The sequence below is a fragment of the Aspergillus pseudoviridinutans genome (assembly GCF_018340605.1).
Source record: "Aspergillus pseudoviridinutans IFM 55266 DNA, scaffold_3, whole genome shotgun sequence".
In the NCBI taxonomy this organism is placed as follows: domain Eukaryota; kingdom Fungi; phylum Ascomycota; class Eurotiomycetes; order Eurotiales; family Aspergillaceae; genus Aspergillus; species Aspergillus pseudoviridinutans.
In genome coordinates, this window is record NW_025091283.1 from 2,019,935 (window position 1) to 2,042,581 (window position 22,647).

The following is a 22,647-nucleotide window of genomic DNA, read 5'->3' on the forward strand; positions in this document are numbered from 1 at the left end:
ATCTCCTTGATCATAAGGCTAGCAGAACATTCAGCAATAAGGTTAACACCAGCAAAATTTTGCAAGTTGTCTCTAATACACGTACCATTTTTATCCTGCCTTACAAAAGTCCTGTAACTAGAAGATATATAATATGCGTCATATAGGGCTGCTTATAGACCGCTAAAGCTTTGCTAATGTGTGTGCTGAATAGCTTAGATATCTCTGCATGATACGTCTCTTATTACATCTGAGATGCCAAGTCTAATAATAGCATTATCAATGAGATTGTTAGCAGATAATACTAAGGGGCCAGCTTTTATAAGAGGACTACAGAAAAAGGCTGAGAAAGTATTAAGGGCTGTACTATATAGTTTAGCTCTCAACCCTTATATAAAAAGCTTAGTTACTAAAAGATGGCTTAGCGTTGCTATGTGGCCTATCCCATGACATGCCGCAGCTGAGTCTACTGAGACAAAATTTCCATATATATATTAGAGATGTAAGTAGACAAGCAACAGGACAATAAACATGGCTCAGCGTGCAGAGCTGTGGTCTGTCATGACACATTAAGAGGCAATCACAAGCAGAATGATAATTCATGATACAGAAAAGAGAAGGGGGATATAAAAGTGTTCAAGCAAGGAAATTGATGTTCATGGCAGATTTCGCATCAAAGTCCAAAGGAAGAACAAACAGGACGAGGAGAAACCAACACACAACCTGAAGGGCAAAAGCCTTGGCAAAGGCGTTGAGGTAGCGAACACGAGCGGCCCAGTGAAAGCTCCTCCATGCATCAGGGATACTGACCTTTCCGCTCCCTCCTAGGACGACAGGGATCACCTTGCCGCCGAACGTACGGTCGAAAGCCACAATGGGCTTGTCTTGCTCCGGTAGCATGGAAGCAGCCACTCGGATAAAGATTGCTCGGGCTGGGGCGACTGCAGCGAAGTACAGAAGTGCTGTGGAAATCAAAATTATCACAATCTCACACAATCCCGTAGCCTTTGGGATTGCATGAGATCCGTCCCGTTCTCCGAAAAATCTGATTAGACCCAGGGGAAGATAGAAGTCTGCACTGGTCGCAACACTAGAGAGGGCAGCAATAGGGGCGATTTGTATCCAACTGCTGAGACCCGGGATACGCTGGTAGAAGCGCTTGGGCGAGGGCCGTGATATAATGATATGGAGAAGAGCCACATGCAGGTTTGACAGAAGGGTTTCAATGACAGCATTATAAACAAACCAACCAAAGAGATTGGTGTCCTGCAGGGGTGCAATGCGAATCAAGAAAACTTTTACCAACCGATGGGTTAGAGCCATGCTCAACCCGCGGTATCGATACCAGCAACCAGTATGTTGACGAAGATGTTTCTCCGCCGTCTGAAGATCGGTGGTGATAGGCTTTGATGTGGCGTCTCCAAGCGCAGGCTCCATTCCACCAGCGGGCTTGTCATGATCAGAGTTGGCATTCAAAGAATTATACGCATCAGCGTTCGGAGCTTCAATTGCAGCCAGTGTAGCCACTACCACGCCATATGTGTAAATAGCCTGAGAGACCGGTTATTGGATGTTTTTTGCTTTAAGAATGCAGAAGGATGAAAATGGTATCAACATGCAAGATGCCACCTACCGAGCAGAGTATCAGGAGCCAGCCAAGTATGATTAACTCCAGTATCCATACATTTGATGTCATATCTGGACGTCCAGGACCTTGAACTTGTTGACAGTATGTGGGCCACCATGAGGGTGATTGTTTAAGTAGCTCGCGACTGTCGTTCTAGGCCAACAATCTCCATGGCGGGGTACTATGCATAATCCCAGTCCATATCTGGGTAAGCCTGGTGGCTGCTGGACCTGCACCTGTTTACTACTCCTAGACGCTTAGGACTTCGAGCCATAAATAGTGTAGTCGTTTCTAGTCCTCTTGCAATGCCACGCAATGTCCAAACCTCTCTCCACAGGCATGCGCGAGGGACGAAAACATTCCGCAATTTGGGATACAGATGGTATTGCCATACTTTGAGGGGGGAGGGTCCGTGGGCTAAACAGACGACCAGATGTGTCTCCTTCTAGATGCCATTCTACTCCGGCAATGCAGCCCTTGATCCAAAATACACGGTCACTACATATTGCTGGGGAGGACAAGAGAGCTCGAGTGAAATAAGCTTCAGTGATAGGGTTTGCTGGCTTAAGCCTGGTGAGGCTGTGTCGGTGCTATAGGTCCCTTCTGTTTTCTACATATATTAGAATGATAGACTTGTTCGTGGACTTCATTTTATACGTAGTTCATGGATTAGGAAAACCCATCTATTTCATCTGTCAATACTAAGTTGTCAGGAATTAAGCTTTGTACTTCTGTAGACTAAAATCCCTTAAGATTCATGCATAATACATGCAGAGCAGCCAAGACCATAGCGAAGTAGCTAGAGCCAAGCTAGTGGTTAGTAGAAGCAATTTTATTGTCTTCACAGTAATGAGAGTCACATACTAATTCTATGTGGTCAGTTTGTCATGGAATCTGGAAATAGATTTTCTCTAGAATTCTATATTATTATGCCTTCACCTATGGAACTATACTAGCTCAATAAACCCTCGAGTCTGCCAGTATAGTCCACACCAAACTTGCTGCAGTAATTGTAAATGCTCAAGACCGCGTGGGGCGGACCCCGCTTGCTTTTTACATTCAACAGCAGGGGTCATACGCGCATGAGAGAGTTATTGATCTTCTCAGGAAGTATGGCGCCGATACCGAAGTGATAAGAGATTCTGAAGGCAGAACTATCAAGGACTGGGCAATTGAGAAGGAGTGTGTCTATAATTGGGATAAACAAGTAGCCAATCCATAGTGAGTATGAAGTTCAAGTATAGTAGCTATATATACATGCATGGCACGAGTAGGCCAAGAGTCGTGAGTTGCAGCCAGCTTTAACCAGGGTTCACTGATGGTTTTCATAGAATCTGCTTGATATCTGACATTCGGCTTCGGGATTCCCAAATAGGTAATACCAACCGAACGAGTTGTACAAGAGAAAGACGGCAAATGAAGAGGATTAGATACATGTCAACGTTCCAGTTAACGTTCCTCCAGCAACTCAATCAAACGCTTCTCCAAACTGTCCGGCTTCGTGCTTGGTGACCAGCGACTCCTCATCCTTCCATGCAGGTCAATAGCAAACGGTGTTAGAATTCCACGTAATCCTGCGACACCCCAAAAGTCCTGTCTTGTGCACTTTCAGCCAGCGGTAGAGCGGTGCGGCCTGACATCCATTAAGATTGATCTTGGCCAGCACCGGACACGTAACCCCGTAGTTCACCTGGCAGAAGCTCTGGATGTCCTCGTCAGACAGGTCACTGCCGCAGGAAATGGTTACACGGACATCCCAGAATAACAAAATTGTCGCCGTAGTTTTCTCGAAGCCGATGGTGGATGGCCTCCAGGCCTTGGTACTGGCGCGTAAGGCTGCATTCGAGGTGATGTTCACAACCAGGACCACTTTGATTTTGGTCAAGGACAGGGAATATTCTGGTCCTTTTCCTGTCAGTAGGTTAGATGTTTATGCAGATACATTAGGGCTTGAAGATGCTTACGGTCCAGCACGTTTGTAGCCGTTGTTTTCTAGCCGAAAGCCTGTATGCTTCCCCCAGGCACCAAGATACTATTTCCTCCTATATATTCACGTAGTTCTACTGGTAGCAGCGCCAAGTCCATGTACAAGCCGAACGCCGATTTCTCTGCTGGATTGGATGAAGCTCTACATTCGCCAAGCCACAGTAAAATTTGATTGACACCAGATTATTTCGGTGATGAGGCTATCTCACTCCAAACAAGAAACCCAGCCAGAAAACAACCCCAGGCCTGGACATCCACCAAGCACCCCCGGATCAGATTCATCCGACCACCGGCGAACAATCTCCGTGCTTTCGAAAGTGTCTTTCTCCTTGATCGAGTTCAGGAGCGTCATTGCGTGAGAATCTCAGATCATATGCGTCGTGCTGAACAGCAGCCCTAGAAGATGCAAGACAAAGGCGGCGATACTGGTGTGCAGCAGGTGGGCCACGGGGAGGTTCGCAGTTGTCGTACACCAGGTTAAGAGGTAGATGGTGAAGATGAGGACCATGCGCTGATATAGGCTGGGAGAAGGAAATCGGCGGCGTCGACGACCGAGGGTTCGAGGCAGGGCTTGAAGTAGAGGTCCTCGGCGATGGTGAACGTCAGGTAAGACGAGGTGGTGAGGAGGGAAAGAACGCGGATGAAGACGAGGGATATCATTTCACTCAACTTTGCCAGATTATTGACTAGAATTATCTCTCATTTCTCTTATACTGAGGCCATCAACTGGTCATTGTTGGAGATGCCGTTCGGCGGGTTTTGCCCAAAGAGGTTAGTTAGGGTTGCGCCCATGAGGGGACAAAGAAGTTCCTGATGGCCTATTCGGTCACTTCCTTCTCTCTTTCACTTCTATCTGTATAAAGCTTCAACTGACAAGAAATGAACCGGCCGTATGATCTGATTGTGTATGGCGCCACCGGCTACCTGGGGTCTTTGGTGGTGCAGTACTTGTGGGCCAACAGTCCGCCAACCCTCCGATGGGCTGTTGCCGGCCGCAGCGAGCAGAAGCTGGCAGCCCTGCTGGACTCTTTGGACCGAACCCAATCCCATCGCAAGTTGCCTCATATTATGGTGGCCACTCTCAGCGACGATGATCTGGGGCGCATGGCATCACAAACACGTCTGGTGCTCAACACCGTCGGAGTAAGTCTGCAGTGTCCCGCGTTTCAGTCAAGAAGGTTGACAGTTTAGCCATTCTGTAAACATGGGACACCCGTTGTGGTAGCCTGTATCGAAAACTCCACTGCCTACGTGAATTGCACTGGTGAACACGTCTGGACGCAGCAGCTGGCTGCGCGGTGGCATGATAAGGCCATGACCAACAAGGCAATTGTATGCCCCGAGAGCCATTTACCAAGAGACGCTGATTGCTGACCGTCTGGCGTAGATAATCCACCAATGAGCCGTGGAGTCCAGCCCCCCAGACCTGATGACGCTCCTTCTTGCGCGGAGGCTGCGACGTCCTCTTGGTCCCGTCTTCTTCACAATCCAACATACCTGGACTGGTTACAGCGGGGGCACGATTGCAAGCATCCTCGCCGGTCTGGAGACGTACTCGATCAGGCAGATGATGGCTGCCAGCGCCCCTCGCGCGACCTGTATCCCCGATGCTGGTCCGCATCACCCTCATCTCCCTCCTGTCCTCCCCGTCCGCCGGGATCGTTTCCTTGGTAATCTCACCTTCAGTCCTTCGGCCATGGCTGATCAAGCCGTCGTCATGCGCACATGGTCGCTTTTACAGCGATACGGGGACCGAACTGAGCAATACGGTGAACGATTTAGTTTCCAGGGGTATACCACGGCGCCGAGCTGGCTGCAGGCGTGGTCCTCGTTCCTAGCCATGTCGGTCGCGGTTGTTTGTGTCATTCTGTTTCCACTCCGGTGGTTGCTGCAATGGCTGTCCCCGCAGCCGGGAACAGGGCCGCAGATGACCGGGGAGAATCATTTCGTGGAATGGAAGGCCACAGTCGCAGTGGATGGGGGCGATGTAAGCCAACCCAGTGCATTGGGCGTCATGCGCATGAACACGGACGTGTATAGTGTCTGTGCAACGCTCGTTAGTGAAGCTGCATTAACACTGTTGGAAGTTTTGGACGGAAATGACAAGGCCTCGATGGTGAAGAAACTCGGAGGGGGGATTCTCACCCCTGCATCTCTGGGAATGCTGTACGTGGAGCGGCTAGAAAAGGCCGGATTGGAGTGGAAAGTGACTGAAATAGGGAAAGATGAGTAGGACATATATCACTTGATTTCAATATAAAATGAGCAATCTATTCAACAGCATAAACCAGCTTCCTTTGCAAATTCACACCTTAACTATGCATGCTCTTCTCTAACTCCTTCTTCACCCTCTCAAGTTTCCGCCGCAACAGCCCAACCTTTCCTCGGCGGTTCCGTGGTCCCTCCCCCTGGACCACAATCTCAATCATCGCAGCGCTGAGCAAGCCCCTCCTAGCCCCGGCGCGCTTCTCCGGACGAGACGGCGCATGCTTCTGTCCGGACGAGTTAAAGCCCCCCTCCTCACCGCCTGAATAGGACGATGGACTCCGTACCCTCTCTTCAGACTGGGATCGGCCCTGCGTCACCTCGCGCTCCCACTCGTCAACACCCAAGGCCCGTTCCACCCCCGCGAGCAGGTAGGATATCACCTGGATTGCCATTAAGATCTGCAGCGCACCGTAGTTGGCGGGCTGGAACCCACCCCACTGCAATGGCGGGATAACGGGGTGCATCCGTTGGCGATAGTCCGGGCCTCCTGCCATCGACTGTACTGACAGTGCGTGGACGAAGTGTGATATCTGGGTCGAGACGGTAGTGTAAAGATCGAGAATCCGCGCGTAGCCGGTTGTAAAGAGAAGAGCTGTTGGTAAATCCGGGCTCGATGGGTCTCCTCGAGCTGTACTTGAGGACGCAGGTGGAGGTATCTCGGGCTGTGTATAAGTGTCTACGGGGGACAAATGAGACGACGACTGGCTGGACGTGTCGCTCTCTGGGCAAAAGGCACGCGATGGTGCTCCACCTGTGGGAGTGGTACGAGATGTAAGGGGGGTGGACAGGGAGGCGAAATAAATGCTCGTTTGCTTTGCAATGTCGATAAAGTGCTGTCTGTTTTGTTAAATATATCGATTAATGGGTACACCTGGGCGAGCGTGTCATCGGGCTGGTCACCACCACAGGCGCTTAGTTTCGTGATCACCGCGGTTGGGGACGCAAACATCGGACCCCATGGCTCGGCATGAAGAGATTGCTGGAGATTGAATAGCGATAGATTGATGTCAGAGAGCCCTCGCGTGATGTCCTGCAGAGAGCCTAGCCCTTGGGGAGCGCCTGTCGAGGCCATTGCAGGGGTGTCCTCGGTGGTTCTCGTTTGATTCCCGATGCTGGGCATTTGAAAATAGTCGGTAAAATTGGGTATTGGCGGCACGCTCTCCGAGGTCCAAAAAGGAGGGAAAGGATTGTCCCGCGAACTATACCGCGGGCTTGAAAGGCTGAAAATATCGGACATGTTCCAATCTGCAACGGATGGAGGCAAAGATGGTACTGTCTCGGATATCTCGACAGCCGGAGGGGCGCGCTGAGTACTGATCTGGCTGGTATGAACAGGCTCTCTCGCACTTTCCGGACCGTTCTCCTCTGCGGTCAATTCTAGAGCACTTAAAGATCGTTTGTGACGCTTTCCCCCAGCAGTATCCAGGCGGCTGCTCCCCCGCTTGACCACGGTAGTCCTTGCTGGGCGGCCACTCCGCGATGGAGGACTCCAGATACATTGACGGTCCAATCGCTGGCATCGAACACATACAGTGCAGTTTTCGAGTTTTGTGCAACGCAGCTTTTGAGCATGACACTGGTCGCAGGCAACACGGCGAGCAGAGGAATTCACGATTACTCCCACATGAGACAGGGGTGGTTGGGAGGGCATGTTTCCTTCTCTCCAGAAAAAATGCAGGAAGGAGAATCACTGATTAGATTTCCGTTATTTATCTTCGTCCATAGCGAGCCAGATGTCCGGAAGATGGATTTCAGACCATGTTGCGACTTGGGAAGACCCCCACACGGGCGTATGCCACATATATGTCCTTTAGTAATCGATGCCAAGTGAATCAAAGCTTAGCTCTTACGCAATTTAAAGAAATACCAGAAATTACATGGCCCAATATTCGTTTTTACTATAATGACCTGACGCATGGCAAGAATCCTTGTTGGTGAAGCAAATATACACTCCGATAGTTCCAATATGTCACAAGCTACGATGGCTACCTTTTTGAGATATTCTTCCTGAATGTAATTATGCTCCTACTGGCTGCCCTCTGCCTCTGCCTCTGCCTCGTCCAGGGCCTGGTATGGGCTGCTCCCATCCCTGCCACCGATTTCTGATCTCCTCCAGTAAGTCCAGCGGAGTTTTACCCTCCGCATTTGGTTGGTTCATCAACATAGCAGCATCCTCCCCGGCAGCCTTCTGCAGAGCATGCATCATCTCATCCTGAAGCCTGATCCTGTTCGCAGTTGTCACTTCCGTATCTCTCCCATCACGGCGTACACGATCATTCAAAAACCCCCGCGCTGCCGCATGAAAGGGCGTCTCCCGGAGAGTATTCCGGGCCCGGACATCCGCCCCATGCTCGATTAAGAACTTTGCCGCCGAGACCTGCCGCAAATTCTGAGCAAAGACGTGCAATGCTGTTTTCCCGTTATTCTCGGCGTGATCGATATTGGCACCGTGTGACAAGATCAAATCCAGAAGTGTGCTCTCGATGGGGTCACTTTGAGTGGAGTGGTACCCCAATAGATGTAGGATGGTACGGCCAGAGCCATCGGCGATCCGGGGGTCAGCCCCGTATTCGAGTAAAGTGCGGATAGCAAGCTCCGCGTGCTGGCTACAACCGCACATAGCGTGGCTTATAGCAGCATAGTGCAGCGGCGTGGATCCAGTGTTGTCAACAAGGTTGATACCCGTAGAATCATGGTCAAGGAGCAGTCGCAGGGTCTCTGTGATTCTGAGCTGCTTATCCAGGAGTCTACAGTTAAAACCTCCAGGGCCGCTGGCTGCCCAATGCAGTGGGAGTCGCCCATCACTGTCACGGGAGGAAGCCAGGTCAGGGTTGGTATTGTTCTTGTAATGTTGATGATCCAAGAGCAATTTAACAGCATCAGGATTGTAGAAGAAACTTGCCAGATGAAGCGTTGTGACATCATATGCATGATCTTTTGTCATCCTCAACTGGAACGGTACCCTGGCATGATGCAAGTGTTGATGCCTAAGGTAGATATCGGCACCGGAGTCAATGAGCCGTTGAATTAATGGACCATTAGCCCTCGACACAGCAAGCCCAAGCACACTATCCTGCGCCTGACTTCCCCCAGGAGAGAGATCATTTGGCAAAGGGGGAACGACATCTGTCGCTGAACAGCCCCGGTCAAGAAGGAGATGCATCAACTGATGGCCCCTTGAAATCCGATCCTGAATCCACTCAGTCTCATCTTCTTCATCTGCATCGTTGGCAAGACACATCAGCGACCCTGCAGCCGCGAGGATCGGCGTATCTCCGGAGTCATCTCTCTGATGCAAATCCACCGTTCCGATAGGTAACTGATTCTCCGGACTGTCATGGCTGTCCAAGATAAAGCGCACCACATCAACATTTGCCGCACCACATGCGTCGAGCAGCAGACAGAACTTGGGGTTGAACCTCTCGACAACGTCCGGGGCCGCAGTGTACACCTCCAAGATGATGCGAAGAGCCTCAGGACTGCCGTATGAGGCTGCATTGAACAAGGTGTCCTCCAAGTAGGGTGTCCCAGGGGCGATCACAGCCTCGGGAGAGCATGAGGCGATGAACTGATGGAGTTGAGCGAGGTCGTTCTGCTTGATGATGTTCACGAGGCGGTTTCTGCGCCTGGCGATTATTTGATGGGGGGATTCTGGGGGGTCCGAGGAGTCCGAGCGATCCGAGATAGGAGAACCGCTCTCTGCCATGATACTTTATTCTCGTTTTTCTCTTTTGTGTTGTTCCCTTCTTACTTATATCAGTAGTTCATTTGTAGAGAGAGAAAGTGTGTGTGTGAGTGTGTGTGAGAGAGAGAGAGAGAGAGAGAGAAACGAGGAGATGGAAGAAAGAGGAAGAGGGGGAAGAAGAGGGTTTAATATTGCGGATACTTGGGCGGCCCCACTAACTATAGTACCGTAGCTACTCCCAGTGCTAGCAGCTAGCCAGTAGTACTTGATTATATCAAGTCAAATACATACTCTACTGTCTGTGAATTAATCCAGTATCAATAAAAGTAGATTGACATATAACTACTCATGCACTACATAAGTTTCGACCACCTCTACGGTAAGACTTGACACTGCCAATACAGTCACCTCAGTTCTACGCCAACTTGGGGGTCTATATCACTCTTATAGAAATATGCATCCTCATATACAGTCTTCCCCCAAACACTCAAACATTGGAATAGTACGATGGATCCCTCGGTGCGACTCCATCCGGCCGCCAATTCTCATCGAACGCACCGGCCCGGGGTTTCAACTCGCCTCTCGCATTGACGTCTGCTGCAGTATAGCCGTTCGAGATGTCGATATTTGGCAGGATTGGCCAGAGGTACGCCAGATTTTGCACGGAGAAGGTACCCTGGTCGTGCAGCCATGCTCCCTATTCGCCATTAGTATATCCATACATGGATACATATCTGTATCTATATATCAGAAGAAAGGGAACCTACAAAGTTATTCAGCAACTGGCCATAATCCGCACTCGGATTGGCCGACCCAGGAACAGTACTGTCCCGTCTCCGACCAGGATACCACCGCTGCGCTGCATCGCCGCGGCGCTGTCGGGGACAAGCGATGGTATCAGTGCGGGAATTGTAGTCTCGCAGATCGCCCGTGTTATAGTTCCCATCCGCGTAGGAGCTTGAATAGCGGAATTCAGCCCGAGACCCCCGGGCGTGTCCCGGGGTGATGGCCCGGGGCTGGTAGGAGCCCTGGCTGTGGTAAATGCCCATGTTCCGGACTCCCACGTACCAAACGTTGTCGACCCCCACGAATGTATGCGTGTCGAGTGGGATATGCATGTGCATGACGATCCACCTGTCGGTGGCCACCGTGTGGCTGCGATCCCCGTAGTTGGTCCGGACGGTGCTATCGGCCACGCCCAGGGTTGGGCCCATCCAGAAGGCCAGTTCGAGGATCACCTCGTCAATACGGCGGGTGTTACGAATGTAGCTCGGGATCCACCGCAGGTAGTGGAGGGCGAGATCGCCCTGATAGAATACCAACCATGGTCAATACTTGAACCCTTATCCAAGATGAAAGAGAGAGAGAAACTTACATTGAGAATACCATTCAGGACATACATCACGGACGGGTAACAATTGTTCTCTGAGCGGTCAGTGGTGCCTACGACGGTCACAGTCCGCGAGGACAGGGTGGAGTCAACACTTGGATCGTCGCAGAGATATTGGGACGCGAACTCGAGCCGGTCCAACCCATGGGCCGAATCGGCAATGTTGCACAGTTCGTCAGATATGGTCGAGGGCGGGCTATAGAGGAAGACTGTCGACCCATTATTGGCGGCGGCGTCAAAGAACATCGCCCTCAGGGTCGACGAATTGGCCGCATCGTTTTGCAGCCCATGCTCCTCCAGTCGCAGGTTATAGAGATAGTCGATATCACTTCGCAGGACTTCGGCAGTGATCCAGCTTTCCATCAAGGGCATCAGGTGGTCCAGCGTATTGGCTTGGTCCACCATGTCTCTCCGGGCCCCCGCCACGCTGAACCCGGTGGGGGGATTGTTGTCGGTGTTCCTGTTCCTGTTCCTGCTGCTGTTGTTGATGCTCTGAATGTACGCCAGGTCTCGTCGGGTGACATAGGGGTCGTCAAAGGTGGCGCTGTACTGGGCCTCCCAGGTCAAGGGGCACACGGGGTCATTGAGCCACTGTTGCAGGTAGGCGTCAAAGTCCTTGGCTGTCTGGTCCTTGTAGGAGACCGGCTCGGGCAAAATGCCCCGGGGCACAACCACGGTAGTGGACCCCTTGCAGCAGTAGGCCTCGTTCCCCCACCTGCAGTCGGTCGTGTGGCCCTTCTGGTTGTTCCCCATGACCAAGTTGATCGTCTGCTCAGCGACGCGGATGTACCCGGAGGGGCACGAATCACTGCAGTACTCCGTGTTGACAAAGGTTGTCTCGTGGCCCTTCCAGTCGCAGTTGGTGAAGGCATCGGGGACCGACGAACCCGAGCAGCAATAGTTGTATGTGTCATCGCCACTGCACGAGGGCATGCCCCCCCAGCCGTTCCGCGAGCCCACCACGAAGTTGGAATAGCCCGAGGGGCACGACTGGTCGCTCTGACAGCTGGTCGTCCACGCGCACTTGGACCAGGGGTCGGTCGACGAGGTGACGGAGCAGCAGGCCGATTGGTAGCCCGAGCGAGTACAACCGGCGCCGGTGGTGCCCACCTCGGCCTCGCCGTCGTTACAGCCGCCCGTGCACTTGCCGTTGTTGTGGAAGCCGCGCCACTGGCAGGTTGGCACGTCCGAGGAAGTCGGGCAGCAGAGCGTCTGGGTCTGCCCATCGCCGGGTGGGCACTCGGTGCTATCCAGCATGAGCTGTGAGGTCTCGTCGCCGCGCGTGATCACGGTGAAGCCACTGGGGCAGACATCTCCGCAATTGATGAAGTGGCAGTACGCGTCCTGGCTGGAGAGGCTGACAGAGGAGCCGATATAGGAGTACTCCTCGACGAACATGGAGGACGTCAGTCCGGTTGTCATATTCAGGTTGATCTCGTTGCCCAGAGCAGCTGCCAGTCCCTTGGAGAATGTGTGTGAGTTGTCGTCACTGTCGATTGACCAGACCAGGACCCCGCCGAGACACTGAGATTTGGCCAGCTCGGCCTTGAGCTTCCAGGTGTCCTCATCATCATATGAGACCCACTGGTCGCCGTTCCAGGTGATAGTCTTGACGGCGGCGTCTGTGTAGAGCTGCGGGGTCAGGGAATTATCACTGATGATCGCCTCAATCTCGCTGTTGAACAAGACCCCGGCCGTAGCACTGCAGTCGCCGGCATCGCCGGCGGAAAGATACGGACACCCCGGTTCAGTGCAGGAGGCGGAGGCGAGGGTCAAGCTGCGGCCATAGAAGGCCATGCCCATATTGACCTTATTGGGCTCGATATTATTCCTCCACAGCAAGTCCAATGCGGTCGTGATCTCGGTCAGGTTGGTATGGGCATCCAGATAGGCCCCGGTCCACTGGTTGCCGATGTCCCAGGTGCCGTGCAAGTCATAGGTCATGAAGTTGAACCAGTCAACCGACGGGTTGATGGATACCAGATCAAAGTGCTGCAGATACCAGTAGCTCGTGGGCAATGTGATGGACAGGCCAAACTTGTACGCGGCCAGTGCCTTCTTTAGCTGAGCGAGGAACCTGGGATAATTGGCATAATCGGCATCCCGGCCGTTCCGATCGCCCGCCGCGGGGTACTCCCAGTCGATATCCACACCGGTGAAGCCATAGGTGGTCATGAACTGGATGAGCGACTTGAAGAAGGCGTTCTGCTGGCTCGTGCTGGCCCCGACCAGGTCCGAGAATGTCGTTGCCGTCGGGGTGCCACTGTCGGAAAAGTCCCAACCACCGATGGAGAGCCAGAGCTCCTGGCTCAAGTCACGCATCTGAAGCGCCTGCAGCTGGGGGTAGAGCAGTGTATCGGCATTGGACGCCGGGATGACCTCAAAGGTGTCTGGGTCGATGCTCCCAAAGGCAAAATAGATGTGTGAGTAGACACCCTGGGGCACGGCCGCGGGCAGCATGCCCCCGCAGCCCCGCGACGCGGCCGCTGAGTTGTAGTAGCCAATGACTCGGGTGATCGACTGCGAGGCTGCATCACAGGATGGCCGGGTCACGGTGGTGTTGCCGCAGAATTCCTCGGTCGTGCCGCAGAACCCATAGGGACTGCAGCAGACGTTCAGGGGACAGGTGGTCGCGTTGACATACTGGTCTGGCCAGTTGTCTGGATTGCACTCGGCTTTCGCATCGCAGTTGTTGATGCAGGTCTCAGCGCTGCAGTAGGTCGGTCCCATGCCACAGACATTGTATTGACCGCAGCAGCCAATCGCACAGGGGGTGTTTTTATCGCAGTAGGTATCTGCGAGCGCCAGGGAGAGAACCCCAAGTAGGGTCCAAAGAATTCGCCTCATAGGACTGTTGTTATTAATAGTATTAGACAAGTGCCGGTTAGCAAAGAAACCAAGAAACCGAGATCAAATCAAAGTGGTATAGAGGTCAAGAACTTACGGAGATATGCCGCTCGGCCTCTGCTATTATTTCTAACCTGCTTTCTTGGTGAAGAATCTGCCAGAGATGCATCGCGCACTATATAAGAGCACCCCAGCATTCTCCGGCCGGTCAATTCCGTCTGGTGTCCATCTATCTTATCTTCACCGTTGTCGGCGCATTCTCCGAACAATCAGTGAGGCCATCTACAGTCTAGCTAAAGGCGCATGTCTCACCTAGGGAGATTAAACCTCAGTAGCGAGATTAGCGGGCAACCAGTTAGAACAGTCGGCCCCTGGTGGATCTGTTGGATCTATCAAACAATAATATTGTCAGGGGCCGGGTAAACCGCGGCACGTATTGCCGGACGTCCAATGCTTGTCTGCGAGACATTTTCTAGTCATCAACTAGAGGGGCATTAGAGTCTAGTGCAGCTTATACTAGTGGCGTTGGTAATTTTATTCTTCATGACTCGGCCTGCATTAGCGTGCCAGTTCTTCCACCAACTAAGCTTCTGCGCCGCACCAATAGTAATATCAACTTGGCGTCTGGGCCCTCATTTTGCCGGCGAGCGGCTCCTCTCGGGCGAATGCTCTCCTGTATTGGGGGCTGAAAATCAGATTTCGACCAGAAATGGAACGCCTGATATCTCTTTCGACCAGAAATGGAACGCCTGATATCGTCTTTGGACGGTGTCTAGTGTGTGCTCTCATTTCCGATTTCGGGGGTCCATCCGACGGGATCCTGTCAAGTCGCATCGGGTCATATAGGAGAATCTCCTGACTACTAAGAAGGTTCGAAGTGATTTTTTCTTTTCATAACAGGTGCTGATGCCCCCGGGACTGCTGGAAAAGAAATCCAAACACGCACCTTTTCCTTTCCACGCTGCAACATGGTCCTTGCCGGCGTTCTTGCGCTGCTTCTTGCGGCCTCTGCCGGCGTCAATGCAGATGCGGGGGTTACCATGTTCACCAATGGCTCTCTGTCCAGCTTGGGTCTGACCAGTGCTTGTGAACGTTCGCTGTACAATAGCATCGACTGTGACCCGGGCGTGTCATCTCTGGCGACGAGCTCCTATGGGGGCAGCCTCAACAACGCTACGTTGACGTCTCTGGTCTGCCAGAGTGCCTGCGGGGCATCAATTGCCCAGCTGCATGACTCCGTGGCGGCCAGCTGTGGCACCACCGCTGCATTGATCCCTGGCATGTCCTTCCTTGCGCTGGTTGACCAGGTCTGGAGCAACTGGAACCAAACTTGCTTTACTGATCCAACAACCGGTGATAATTGCAACGGCATGTAAACCTATTTCCAGTCTCCTCATGTCGGGTTGGCCCTCTCGCTAACTGGTGCCAGATGTCATTGCGGCGTTCCCCGATGTTGATGATATCACCACTCTTCCAACTGCAGACCTGTGCTCGTATTGCAACGTACAGCAGCTAGCCCTTCTCCAGGCGAACGCCTATTCAGACGCCTACACCCAGGACTGGCAGTCAACTTACGAGGCCGTCGCACAGGCCTGTAATCTCACCGTGTCTAGTTTTGACCCGGTGCAGAGTGCCTTTAATGTGACGGTGCCATCTGTAGAGGTGAACTGCGTCTCGGGGAACACCTATAGAACGAAGGAAGGCGATACCTGTGACTCTATCGCCCAGGCCTATGGCGTGTCCGCGGCCACCATGTTCTACATCAACCCGACCATCGTGAACTGCTCAGCCATCTGGAATGGGACCGATCTCTGCCTGCCCCAGACTTGCACCAGTATCTATACTGTCCAGGCCAATGACACCTGTAGCACCATTGCCGCCGCCTATGGCCTCTTCACGGTGGACGTCATCAACTTCAACTCTCAGCTCAACGTGAACTGCAGCAACCTGGTCGATCCCGTCCCTTACTGGGGGTCGACCGTGTGTGTCTCCACACCCGGAGGCACATACACTGGCCAGCCCCTCAACACCACCACCAGTGACAGCGGTAGTTCGATTGTCAGTCCCCCCGCTGGCAGCCCCGTGGCTCCTGGCACAACGACCGACTGCGGCGCCTGGTTTGTCAACGAGGCTAGTCTCAATCTCACCTGCGCGCAGATCTGTCTGTCCAACCTGATCGCGATCAACCTGTTCACCGAGGCCAACCCGTCCCTGAACAAGACGACCTGTGACAGCGACCTGGTGGCTGGTGACGCCTATTGCGTTGATCCGCTGCCCGGGTGGAACTATGGAAATTCCACCTCGAGCAATACTACCACCACCACCACCACTTCTTCAGTCCCGGCAGCGAGCACCCCAGGGGCTCCCACGCAGACGGGAATCGCTTCCAATTGTGACATGTACTACACTGTCCAAGGTAGGACTCATTCTTCCCCCGAGTTTTTTTTCGGATTCGTGTACGTACTGATCACCGCCTGATAAGCTGGCGACACCTGCGATGCAGTAGCGGCCGAATTTGGCATCACCACCGCCCAATTCCTTGCCTGGAATCCGGCTGTTTCTTCAGACTGCACATCTGGTTTCTGGGTTGATGAGGCATACTGCGTTGGTGTGTTGTCATTGACTACTGCCACAACCACCGCAGCCCCAACAACATCAACAGCCCCAACAACAGCGACCCAGGCAGCAACGACTACTACCGTGTCACCACCTGCACCAACTCAGTCTGGTATTCCTAGTAACTGTGACAATTACTATGTGCCAGTGTGTATGCTTTCCCTCTCTTCCTTCTCCCTCCCCACTCCCAGCTTTATATTCCCTTATATGAAAATGAACTAATATATACAGCTGGTGACACCTGTGATACTGTGGCGGCTAAATATGGCATCACCACTGCCCAATTCCTCGCCTGGAATCCGGCTATCTCGTCAGATTGCACGTCTGGGTTCTGGCTGGAGGAAGCGTACTGCGTGGGGATCTCACCCCCTGCACCAACTCAGTCTGGTATTCCTAGTAACTGTGATGATTACTATGTGCCAGTGTGTATGCATTCCCTCCCTTCCTTCTTCCTTCCCCCTCCTAGATTTTATTCCCTTATATGGAAATGAACTAATGTATACAGCTGGCGACACCTGTGATACTGTGGCGGCTAAATATGGCATCACCACCGCCCAATTCCTCGCCTGGAATCCGGCTATCTCGTCAGATTGCACATCTGGGTTCTGGCTGGAGGAAGCGTACTGTGTGGCGGTTTCACCGTAGATACCTAGGTACATGTCTTCGTCGAGGAGCTATTCAAATTGACAGAATATCCGCCCCTGGTAGAGTTTGGCTCAATAGCTGTATATATACTGGATCCTCGGTATGAAGATATTTTCTCACTAGTTTACCTCTTATCGATTGAAAATTCTGTCATAGTTATATGACTGGCTATCATTCTGGAATCTATATAACGAAGGTGTATTTTTCTTGATAAAGTCCAGACACCCCAACACTAAGACTCAGAGCTCGATACTTGGACCTTTTGGAGGAAAGAGAGCCAGGATATCCCACTTCATCTGACTTATCTGAATGTCTCACCAGCGACCTTATAAAGTTCAACGGACGAGGTAAAGGTGGAGACAGGCGGCGGTTCGCCGCATGTATAGCGCCAGAAGCTAAACCCGCGTCGCGGCCCACAGCACGTGCGCTAAACCCAAACGGGCCGGAAATGGCGGCCCCTTGGCTAGTGACTGCTTATCTAGCCCCACACTTATCTCACCCATGGTCGTGCGGCGGAGAAGTGGGGATCAGCGGTTTCCCCACTAGGCTTAACCTAACGATCGGCTAACGTAAGTCTGGCTGAGCAGACGGGAAGCCCCGTATGTATCAATTTTGACTTCTATCATGTGAGTTGTAATAGATCTGTCACTTGAAAGCTGTTCGAGGGTTTGATTTCAGGCGGCACAACGGTGGACATCCACATGGCGGTTTTATGAGAAATATTGCTCTTATCATAAACAGCTTAAATCCAACGTCAGGCTCCTAACCTTTAAATCCACTTCCCCCAACTTGTGTGTACCACTTCCTTGATATTGCTGGTAAGGCAAATCAAATCGCAAAAGCGAAAATACTCTATCACAATATTTACAAAAATGCTCGCTTTAGAATGATAGTGATACGGACTCCCTTTTCCAGTCTCCTAGTTGACAACCGCTAATACTAAACTCATATGTCAAAAAAGTGTCCCAACCGGAGAAAGTATGAAGAATGTAAGATGTTCTGTCAATCGAAAGCTGTAGTCAAAAGTAGTGGTGAGGTTAAGCCAGACGGTGCCGTATCGGAGATCAGATCCTTGATGGTTGTTTTCCTATGATGAATTGGACCCTGTTGCTCAGGTCTGTGAAATCACATTGATCCACTATTACGGCCCTGAGAAACGGTGTCCAATTCATTTCCTATTGAGGGCTGGCATAACAACATCCGTGGCACCCAGGGACTCCCGCCTTGGCATCACAAGATAAAAAAAAAATCAATTAAAAACAAAGGCATGTTCTAACTAGAAAACAAGCAAAAATCCGAACTGCTGTCGACTCTTCCGAGCGATTGATTTAACTAATCCCTAGAATCAGCGGGGATAAACACTCCCTAGAAAGCGGCGCTCAATATCGAAAATCGCAGTGCACTATTGTCCCAAGGCGCCCCATGTACCCTGACTTATGATCGCCCACCTGACATAGCCTAAGTAACCCTAGCCACGTCCATTGCTCTCAATTCGAGCGGCTGCATGTCATCTTCACTATTTGTGTTGTGGGCTTCAATTCACCCTGCAGTGACAGCACCTTGAAGTGCCCAGCTGTGTCCGTCAGTGGAAAGCCATAGCTTCCGTATGCGCGGATGAGGAAGTTTCGTAGTCGCCAAAACCTCAATAAATTTCTTTAAGCAATTTTGGTACCAGGGAGGCTCCTCCGGGAAGTCTAGGATTTGCAAACCATCCACACAGCAGTCCATCACTGATGGGCTTACTGGTAATAAATCCCTCAACAAGTCGATTGCATCTGGCAGCGAGTTCGGGTCTGGAGTGAGGCGGCGAATCCGAGCGGGCGAGAGATCCGGCATGTGTTCAGAGTCCAATGCAGAGGATAGATCCGACGGGACCAAGCTCACCATTTGAGAAATCAGAGCATACACCATCTTCAGGAGCTCTTGTGGACGGGAAATGTTCAGTAGTCCTTCCGGTGGTAGTAGCAGAAGTACGGGATCACAGGAACACGTAGTTTTCGAAACTTGTCGACAATGAATGTTGGTCAGTTCGTTTGAGAAAGGTGGCTATCTAATCATATCAGGATACTGGTCAGCCAGCCCTTCAGAAAGTTTGGATACAGGCGGGTTGAAACCTCTTTCCGCGCCCGCAATACAAATTTATATCCAAACCCTAATGCCACGGCACCAATTCATGCATCAGCCTCCATTTAGTTGCTGGATAAACTTAATATATTTAGAACTGAAATTAATACTTAGATAAACCAACTTTACTAAAATATGTACATGTACGCTGACTAGTATTGTAATCAAAATACAGCGTCACCTCCATGCTGCACACTTTGAAAGGCCGCGTTGAACCCTATAAGTATATAATTATCCACGGTACGATCCGCAGAAATTGCTCTACTAACCCCCAGCTTGCAAATGCTGTTGATTGCCGTGAACGTTCTATTAGGAGTATTCGCACTAACCTAGGCTTGTTTGGTAGCGGAAGCCCAGCACTTGATGGTGGAGGTCGACCACGCAGTATATCTATGCCAATGCTTCAACATTCTTCCTATATATATATTGAGATTTTTCTTTGGCCTATGTATTTGTGGCTGGAAAGAGGGGTAACTAATCCATGTTCAATTCTCAGCTGACTACCTTTGTTTGTCCAATGAAGATCTAGCCACTTGCGTTCGAGGTAAAGACCAATCAATGATAGGCACGTACAGAAGTTGAGTGAATGTAAGATCTGTGCGTTCGCTGACATTTAAATAAGAGAGATGTTCTTCCTGCGTAAACTTACATTGGGATTGCAAGACACCGAGAATGGAACTCTGCGATTTGTGCAAAGAGCTTGATCTGTCGCTATTACTCCCGAATTTGGAAGGTGCTCATAGGAGGGAGGAAGCCAAGTGGTCGCGCCCGAAGTTTGCACGCGTTGACTACGTCCTGCGTAATGCCACAACATGCGTATTTTGCCTTCTAATGAGCAGAGTCCTCGTGTACGTGTTTTACAAAGAAAGCGAGGATGAAGACGGTGAGGAGACCTCGGGTAAAGGCATCAGCGAAGAATCATGCACGGATTCAGATGATGAGTTCAATGGCGACTCAGACGATGAAATACTAGGACGACTCGTTAAGGCGCTGGTTCACGACAGTGATCTACTCAAAGGCAAAAATCAGCTCCGTGACTCCGCTCCAAAGTTCATACTCAGTCTGAATCTTAGTGAAAAGCCAACAATTAGAGGCGGAACTGCCTATCAAATCAACCTTAGTGTTGGAGGGCGCCACGACATCATCCAGCTTCCAAGTTTGATTCCGCTGCAGGATGACCCTCCCTACGGCTCTGGAAATGCTCGCCGAGTTGACCTTGAACAGGTGGACTATTGTAAGCTCAGGGAATGGATCCGAATATGCGAAGACCACCATCAGGGCTGTAAGCCGCCAACAACATGGACTCAACCCCGAGCGAAGCCTAGTGAAGCGAACGGAGCACATCCCTTCAAAGTAATCGATGTGATAGAGCACCGAGTCATAACAGCGCCCCAGAAGTGCCGATACGCTGCGTTAAGCTATGTCTGGGGTCCTGTTGAGATGCAGTTCCAAGTTAAAAAGGCGAATCTTGCAGCGGTTTCGACGAAGTTTGGTCTTCGAGTCATCGAGACTCAATTACCCGAGACAATCAAGGACGCAATGCAACTAGTTCAAGGGATTGGGGAGAGATATCTATGGGTGGACAACATGTGCATTGTCCAAGATGACGAGATCAGCAAGAGCTATTGGATCCATGAGATGGCTGCCGTGTATGCCGGATCTCTGGTTACCATTGTCGCCGCGGCTGGCCACGACTCAAACGCTGGCCTTCCTGGCGTAAGACGCGGGACTAGACTGTACCCCCAGTTTTTTGAGGAGGTGAAACCTGGTCTTAAGCTTACCGTGTTGAACTCTCATACCTCTATCGTTGAGTACTCTGTATACAACAGTCGAGGATGGACGTATGTTACACAATGACTAATGCTTCTCTTTGCTAACATTGATCATAGGTTCCAGGAGAGAATGCTCTCTTGTCGGAATCTCGTCTTTCTTCCCAATGAAGTTTTCTTCGAATGCAGACAGGCCATGTTCATCGAGGAGGTCGTCTGTGAGGATAGGACCTTTTCCTATAAAGAGCATGATCAGCTATACGGCTTAGGTGTGATCTCGCCATTCAAATCGCTCACCCCCGAGTCGGGATCAGACAACTACAATGAGCTAGTTCAGATGTACAGTTCACGGTGTTTCAGTTACGAATCTGACGTTTTGAATGCCTTCGCTGGAATGCTACACGTGTTAAACCTGGAAATTGGATCGTCATTCATGTGCGGCCATCCAATTGAGGGCTTCGCCACGTCTCTTCTATGGATTTCGGATATAGACGAGGTCAAAGGTGGGGCTCGCAGGAAAAGTTTCCCGAGCTGGGCCTGGAGTGGGTGGACGGGAAAAAAAGATATATCGAAGATACAGTGGTCAACTGAATCAGCCAGCTCAGATAGGTCAGAGACCTCGGACATGACAGAGGAAGAGGATGCAAGGAGCTTTATCTGGTGGCGCGCTGAGGTGCAAGGGGACGATAGGTCAAGTAGCTGTTACCAGATCAGTCCCCCTACTCACAGTCTTCAAGACTTCCTCCAGGCATATCTCCACGGGCAGCAAATGCCTACATTCAACCAACCCGACTATAGCTATCTCCCGCACTTGCCACAACACTCGGATACGCTTCAGCAAGTGAGATTAAGATTCTGGACCATTGTCGCGCCATTCAAACTGAGTCGAGAAAGCCTGCCTAGGAGACTTGATGCCGCCTGCCTTGATCCCATCACCGACTCGGGATCTGATTATTCTGAAACTTCTTCAGTGGGCTTTGCACCCGATCGATTTTTGAGTATCTGGGGCCGGAACGATATAGCTTGTGGGAAGGTCTTAGACTGCTGTGCAGATGGTTTATTAACCGGAGATTCCACTGTATATAATCTTGTGGTGCTAGGGTTTTCTCATGACTCTATCGGCGCCATGATAGTCAAGTGGGAAGCAGGGGTCGCTGAGCGGATCGGACTTGCCAGGCTGTTACGGGGTGCGTTGAACGCGGCGCTAGAACCGGGAATGGAGTGGAAGGAGATTGTGTTAGGTTAATGTGTGGGCTAGCAATCCTTAACTGGGTCTTGTTAGTGGTAGAAGAGATCGTTAGGTCAGTGCAATCCTAACCCTACCCACATCCTGAAACCCTAATGCTGGTCTCGTTTGCATAAGTGGTTTGTAATTTTAGCAAGATGACTGTTAGTCATGGAAATAAACTTGTCTTGCGCTAGCGGAAGGAGGTTTCGACCCGGCCTGTAAACTAAAAGTATGTCAGATAAGATAAAGTAAAAGGTTAGGGATTTAGGTTATTAATGTTCCGACTTGTTTTGATTACCCGAGACATTTCCACGCGTCGGAGGACCTGTAGTCACATCTCTGACAAATTGACTGTTGATCGACTACCCCACTCGGCGGGGTGGACGACGCTGTTCTAAGGAGGCTGGGCCAATCGCCCGAGCTTCATAATGTTAGTCTCGCTGACGCGAGGCTTACAGTTGAAATGATGATTAATCATTGATT

General features: G+C 51.3%; 8 protein-coding genes across 8 annotated transcripts; 4 read left to right on the forward strand and 4 right to left on the reverse strand.

Annotated features, from left to right (window-relative positions):
* Positions 1–615: 615 nt before the first annotated feature.
* Asppvi_004431 (uncharacterized protein) lies at positions 616–1,675 on the reverse strand (the record flags this gene model as incomplete). Its single annotated transcript, XM_043300384.1, has 2 exons — positions 616–1,530; positions 1,664–1,675. 2 exons carry the CDS (start codon positions 1,673–1,675, stop codon positions 616–618), a joined length of 927 nt encoding a protein of 308 aa, XP_043156319.1.
* A 2,320-nt stretch (positions 1,676–3,995) lies between these two features.
* Asppvi_004432 (uncharacterized protein) lies at positions 3,996–4,282 on the forward strand (the record flags this gene model as incomplete). Its single annotated transcript, XM_043300385.1, has 2 exons — positions 3,996–4,068; positions 4,113–4,282. 2 exons carry the CDS (start codon positions 3,996–3,998, stop codon positions 4,280–4,282), a joined length of 243 nt encoding a protein of 80 aa, XP_043156320.1.
* Positions 4,283–4,471: 189 nt separating this feature from the next.
* On the forward strand, positions 4,472–5,825 carry Asppvi_004433 (uncharacterized protein; the record flags this gene model as incomplete). Its single annotated transcript, XM_043300386.1, has 3 exons — positions 4,472–4,735; positions 4,784–4,924; positions 5,004–5,825. The coding sequence occupies 3 exons, from the start codon at positions 4,472–4,474 to the stop codon at positions 5,823–5,825; spliced, it is 1,227 nt and encodes a 408-aa protein (XP_043156321.1).
* A 79-nt stretch (positions 5,826–5,904) lies between these two features.
* Positions 5,905–7,511, reverse strand: Asppvi_004434 (uncharacterized protein; the record flags this gene model as incomplete). Its single annotated transcript, XM_043300387.1, has 2 exons — positions 5,905–6,693; positions 6,732–7,511. 2 exons carry the CDS (start codon positions 7,509–7,511, stop codon positions 5,905–5,907), a joined length of 1,569 nt encoding a protein of 522 aa, XP_043156322.1.
* A 366-nt stretch (positions 7,512–7,877) lies between these two features.
* Positions 7,878–9,566, reverse strand: Asppvi_004435 (ankyrin repeat domain-containing protein; the record flags this gene model as incomplete). The annotated part of the gene is made up of 1 exon (XM_043300388.1): positions 7,878–9,566. One exon carries the CDS (start codon positions 9,564–9,566, stop codon positions 7,878–7,880), a length of 1,689 nt encoding a protein of 562 aa, XP_043156323.1.
* Positions 9,567–10,032: 466 nt separating this feature from the next.
* On the reverse strand, positions 10,033–13,665 carry Asppvi_004436 (uncharacterized protein; the record flags this gene model as incomplete). Its single annotated transcript, XM_043300389.1, has 3 exons — positions 10,033–10,242; positions 10,313–10,852; positions 10,921–13,665. 3 exons carry the CDS (start codon positions 13,663–13,665, stop codon positions 10,033–10,035), a joined length of 3,495 nt encoding a protein of 1,164 aa, XP_043156324.1.
* Positions 13,666–14,750: 1,085 nt separating this feature from the next.
* Positions 14,751–17,043, forward strand: Asppvi_004437 (LysM peptidoglycan-binding domain-containing protein; the record flags this gene model as incomplete). Its single annotated transcript, XM_043300390.1, has 5 exons — positions 14,751–15,135; positions 15,212–16,198; positions 16,265–16,549; positions 16,630–16,824; positions 16,904–17,043. 5 exons carry the CDS (start codon positions 14,751–14,753, stop codon positions 17,041–17,043), a joined length of 1,992 nt encoding a protein of 663 aa, XP_043156325.1.
* A 2,796-nt stretch (positions 17,044–19,839) lies between these two features.
* On the forward strand, positions 19,840–22,182 carry Asppvi_004438 (HET domain-containing protein; the record flags this gene model as incomplete). The annotated part of the gene is made up of 2 exons (XM_043300391.1): positions 19,840–21,008; positions 21,057–22,182. 2 exons carry the CDS (start codon positions 19,840–19,842, stop codon positions 22,180–22,182), a joined length of 2,295 nt encoding a protein of 764 aa, XP_043156326.1.
* Positions 22,183–22,647: the final 465 nt, after the last annotated feature.